This window comes from Alosa pseudoharengus, unplaced genomic scaffold (genome assembly GCF_046254945.1).
Source record: "Alosa pseudoharengus isolate Yale_2024_CS ecotype anadromous, Long Island Sound unplaced genomic scaffold, YU_APseudo_1.1 YU_APseudo_1.1_scf_12, whole genome shotgun sequence".
Lineage (NCBI taxonomy): Eukaryota > Metazoa > Chordata > Actinopteri > Clupeiformes > Clupeidae > Alosa > Alosa pseudoharengus.
Genome location: NW_027468587.1, coordinates 14,377,889 through 14,382,888, shown reverse-complemented (window position 1 = coordinate 14,382,888; position 5,000 = coordinate 14,377,889). Strand labels below are relative to the sequence as shown.

The window sequence follows — 5,000 nt, the reverse complement described above, 5'->3', positions numbered from 1 at the left end:
AGAGAGAGCATTGCACTTTAAGGAGGGAAGAAAATATTCTTTCATCAGTTAAATGTGCCTGGATAGTGTTGTGTGTGTTTGAGTTTGTGTATGTATGAATAGTTTCATGTGTTTGTTTATGTAAGCATCTGTATGTATGTATGTGTATAAGTGTATGAATAGTGTGATAACTGTGGTATGTCTGTGCATGTCTATTTATGTGTGACAGTGTGTGTCTTTCTTCTTTTCGGTCTATCTCTCTGTGTATTGATGTGTATGAGTGTCAGAGAGAGGGAGATGTAGAGAGATCTAGAGAGAGACAGAGAGAGAATGGATGAAGTCTTCTCTTCAGTGCACATTGCTATCATTTTCTTTAAGTTTTTTAAACTTGCTAAGCATTTGCAGATGCAGAACCGTGTGTGTGTGTGTGTGTGTGTGTGTGTGTGTGTGTGTGTGTATGGTGGTGGTGGGAGTTGAGTATGGGCTCTTACCCCAGATTTCTTGCACATAGGAACTCTAATTCCTCATGCCAAAAAAATGACAACTCACCATCGCCCTGCCCCTCTCTAGGAAACACACAAAAAAGAAGAAAAAAAAAAAAAATGTGTCCGTGCCAAAACTACACAACAGAGCTGAGTCTCTTCATTTGGAGGAATTAGACTTCTTAAGGCCCTTATTGCTGCTCTGGCTACACAGGCGGCAAAGCCAAAGCCTGTTGGTACCCTAAGCATGTTTGGACAGGGTTTTGGCCCCACTGCCATAAGCTATTACCATCTCCTATACCCGGGGGATGACAGATATAAAAACTGTAATAAATGGATTAGACTACTATTTTCCCTTCTATGCTATGCAAGATATATCTTTTGTTTTTTATAGAAGCTGCCAACCATCTGCAAATCCCCCAACTCCCCCTGTTTGTGAGTGGGAGAGGGCTAGATGGCCCTGTTATGAAACACACACACACACACACACACACACATACTGTACACAGAGAGAGAGAGAGAAAGTCTTGTTGCCTTTGCCTTTAAATTCTGAATACTTTGATACAATGAATGCCTATTGTACATTTGCTGTGCCATTTAGGCTTTTCAAATGGAATATCATAAGAGGTCTGAATGGAGGTCTGAGTCCAAGTCCAAGTCCATTTCCCTCTCTGGCTCCAGCGCTGGTGGGCTGATGGAGTGTTATTAGGGAATTATACGGCTTCATTTTTCTCCCAGAGACGCCTGAAGGCTTCAGCTGTGGACGGACCTGTCTGAGGGTTTGGTGCCCTGGGCGTCCCGGTCAGTTTCAGCTCTGCCGATCAGAGACACTGGGGCAGGCCCGAATAAGCGCCAGTGGTCAGAGACACTGGGGCAGGCCCGAATAAGCGTTGGTGGTCAGGAAGGATTTCCGACTTTCCATCCTGTCTAAGGTGCTCAGGAATTCTGAAAAGCGGTAATCCTTTATGTAAACTCGCACTAATCCCGGAGATGATCAGTGTTAGGGGCTGGAGGCACTTCCAGAACTATGGAGTGATAGTGACACACACGCACACACACACACGCACACACACACACACGTACACACAAACTCAAACATGCACACACACATGCAAACACATACACAGACAAATAAGTCCACATGTACAAGCATGCCAACACACACACACTAACAGACAGACATAGACCCTACTAACACACTAACACAACAAACACCCACATCCAGATGCACACACACACACAGCAAAGTAAAGTAGATCATGCTGGTAAGGATAGGTAAAATTACTAAACAAATTAATAAAATTATCAAACATAAAAAATTTCAGTTCAGATAACTTTATTAGTCCCGAGGGGCAGTTCGGTTTACAGCCAACCCATCCATTAAGGGTTAAAGGTTAAAAAGTGCATTAGCATACAATGTATACAATGTTACAAATAATAAATAGACAAATAAATAAGTAAGTACTGTAGCAGTCATGCATCACCCTCTATACAGCCACACACAGACACACCCACATAACACCCACCCACGCACATACACTGTACACAGACACACACACACACACACACACACACAGACACACACACACAAACACACACACAATTCACTTGCCAGTGACGGAACAGAGCAGCGGGGTGCAAGAACCAGTATTGTTGTAGTTATGTGTATTCATTTAACAGTCTTATATGATGTTTATTTAACAGTCTTATAGCAGAGGGGATGAATGAGTTGGCATATAGCGGTTAGTTGTATTTTTTTTGTAATCATGGTGCAGTAATATGTTTGCGTCTCTTTGTGCAGTGTGAATGATGTAATGCTGGTCGATAGGAAATGTAGTCTCAGGCCCAAGGTCAGGAGTGCAGACTGCAGTCATTGGGTCATTGTAAGCAGCCTTGTGATGGTGGGTTTCCATTGCAGCGAATTTCGCTTCATTCTCATTGAGGTTGAATGGGGACAAAGTTTGCCCTGATTGGATCAGATTTGGCAAAAGTTTAACTTTATTCAAATGAGAACCATGCGAGCACCAATCAGTTCAGCGCGTTTGTGTTTGGTGTGTGAGTCTGACCAAAACAGCAGAGGCTGCTAGAGCTGTAACATGTATGTGTTTAAAAGGTTTCTGGATGAACATTGGTGCTTGTATCAACACCGATTATTGTTTATATGTCCCACAAACTTAGTCAGGGCAAATAGACCGCTGTAGATGTTAGTTTAAATACTCAAACTTTTAGCTAGCTGACAGGCCAGCCACTAGCATTTTCAGACAATGCATTTCATTGTAAACCTACCCAGGCAGCACATGTAATGTTAGCATGAAAACACAGTACGAAATAAATTATGTCTTTTTGACCGTGTATATCTTCATTAAGTAGCTCAAAATTTGAACTAGGTGATAGCCTAATTGGCTTGCTTGCAGCAGCCACTGCAGCCAAATGGCAAATGTGCTAGGGCGTGTTTCGCTGTGTGGAAACCTTCCGTGAGTCCAGCTCTGAGAGACTCTTGGTGTTTCAAGATGGATCAATATACTGTGATGTCATGTTGCTCAATGTGGTGTGTGTGTGTGTGTGTGTGCGTGCGTGCGTGCGTGCGTGCGTGCGTGCGTGTGTGCGTGCGTGCGCATGCGCACGCGCACATGTGTGTGTGTTTGTGTATGTTTGGCTGTGTGTTTGTGTGTCTGTTATGTTTGAGCCCTCGATATGGTAGTTAAGGCCAAAGACCCCTAACAGTGTGAGAGAAACAGATAGAGGATGTGATGACTGAGAAAAAGTCAGAGAAAAAAGGGGGAGAAAGAGAGAGAGAGAGAAAGCTTAATGGAAAGCCCCAGTGGGGGATATCACCAAATGACCAAAGAAAGAGGAAGTGAGAGAGAGGGGTTTTGAGAGGATAACCAGAACTGCATGAGTTCATTATAAGCAGAGAGTACTGGGAAAAAGATACAGAGAAGAAAGTGACTGAAGAGCTCTCGAGCGAGAGATTGGCATAGAGAGGGAATTAGAGATAGAGAGGTAGAGAGAGATAGAGAGCAAGAGAAAGGACTGAAGAGCTCTCTAAAAAGAGAGAGATGGTGGGATAGAGAGGGGGTTACAGAGGGAGAGAGAGAGCAGGAGAAGTGACTGAAGAGCTCTCTGGAAAGAGAGAGAATGTGAGATAGAGAGGGGATTACAGAGGGAGAGAGAGAGCAGGAGAAGTGACTGAAGAGCTCTCTGAGGAGAGAGAGATGGTGGGATAGAGAGGGGGTTACAGAGGGAGAGAGAGGTAGATAGAGAGCAGGAGAAGTGACTGAAGAGCTCTCTGGAGGGAGAGAGAGATAGAGGGAGAGGGAGAGAGTGAGAGAGCAGGAGAAGTGACTGAAGAGCTCTCTGGAGAGGGTGAGTGGAGAAAAAGAGAGGCCCTGTGTGTGGCTCAGAGCAGACTTAATCCCACCTGAAAGAGGAAGGACCCTGTCAACAAAGCCCTCCTCAGTTCCCCATCCCACTGGAGAATCTCCACGGGGGCAGCGCAGCCGCGCTCGTACATCAACGCTCGGCTTTTGCCCGTCACCGTGGAGACGTGGAGGCTATCCCCGTGGTTACCTTCCCCACGGATCAGGGCTGCGCTCCAGGTGGTGCTGAGAGATGGTGACAAGCTGTAAAGTGATTGGCTGAAGGGCCCACATAAACATCACTCACACTGACAGTTTGTCATTTGACGGTTTGGGAAGAGAGAGAGGGAGAGAGAAAGAGATAGTAAAATAGAGAGAGAGAGAGAGAGAGGAAGGGAGGAAGAGAGATTATAGGGGGGGGGTCACATTGCACGCGGCATGCACTGCGGCTGCTAGGTTGCACTTGGTTGAGATAATGTCCCAAAGATTTTTGTTGTGCTTGCCGCCAGGCTCAGCGCAAAACACCTCTGATTTACAGCGGGCACACGCAAGAGCGGCAAAACGCTTTGCTCGCCGCAGTGGCAGACCAGTTCTTACGCACGCAAGCCATTGACAATAATGGGTTTTATAGCGCAGCACTGCTGTTTGCGTGTGCAATATGACCCCCCCCCCCCCCCTTAAAAGAGGGAAAGAGAGAAAAAGAAGTAAGAATGTGTTGCCAGAAAGGGGGACCCTGCTCTTTGATTTCATAATTGCTTTGTGGTTGTTTATATTGCATATTGATTGTGGTTGTTTATCTTGCTTATTGATTGCAGTTGTTTATCTTGCATAGTGATTGTGGTTGTTTATCTTGCTTATTTATTGCAGTTGTTTATATTGCTTATTGATTGCAGTTGTTTATATTGCGTATTGATTGTGGTTGTTTATATTGCGTATTGATTGTGGTTGTTTATATTGCGAATTGATTGTGGTTGTTTATATTGCGTATTGATTGTTTGCTAATGTTCATGGCTCGGGCTACAATATTTGTTTCCCATTTTTTTTATTGTAAGCACTGAACGGACAACTAAAATAGCAGAAGAGGAGCAATTTGCTGAATTTTAGTGGACTGGATTTAAATTGTGGACTCTTCCTTTAAAAGAAACATACAACAGAAGTGTTTCCTGTAGTTCAGGTGAGA

The 5,000-nt window shown here is 44.5% G+C and overlaps 1 protein-coding gene across 1 annotated transcript in view; it reads left to right on the top strand.

Annotated features, from left to right (window-relative positions):
* The window catches only part of me1 (malic enzyme 1, NADP(+)-dependent, cytosolic), a 113,794-nt gene that overhangs the window by 77,506 nt on the left and 31,288 nt on the right, over positions 1-5,000 (top strand). Inside the window, exon 6 of the mRNA XM_076279655.1 lies at positions 3,890-4,076. Within this exon, the coding sequence (XP_076135770.1) occupies positions 3,890-4,076 (187 nt within the window). The remainder of the gene's footprint in view (positions 1-3,889; positions 4,077-5,000) is intronic.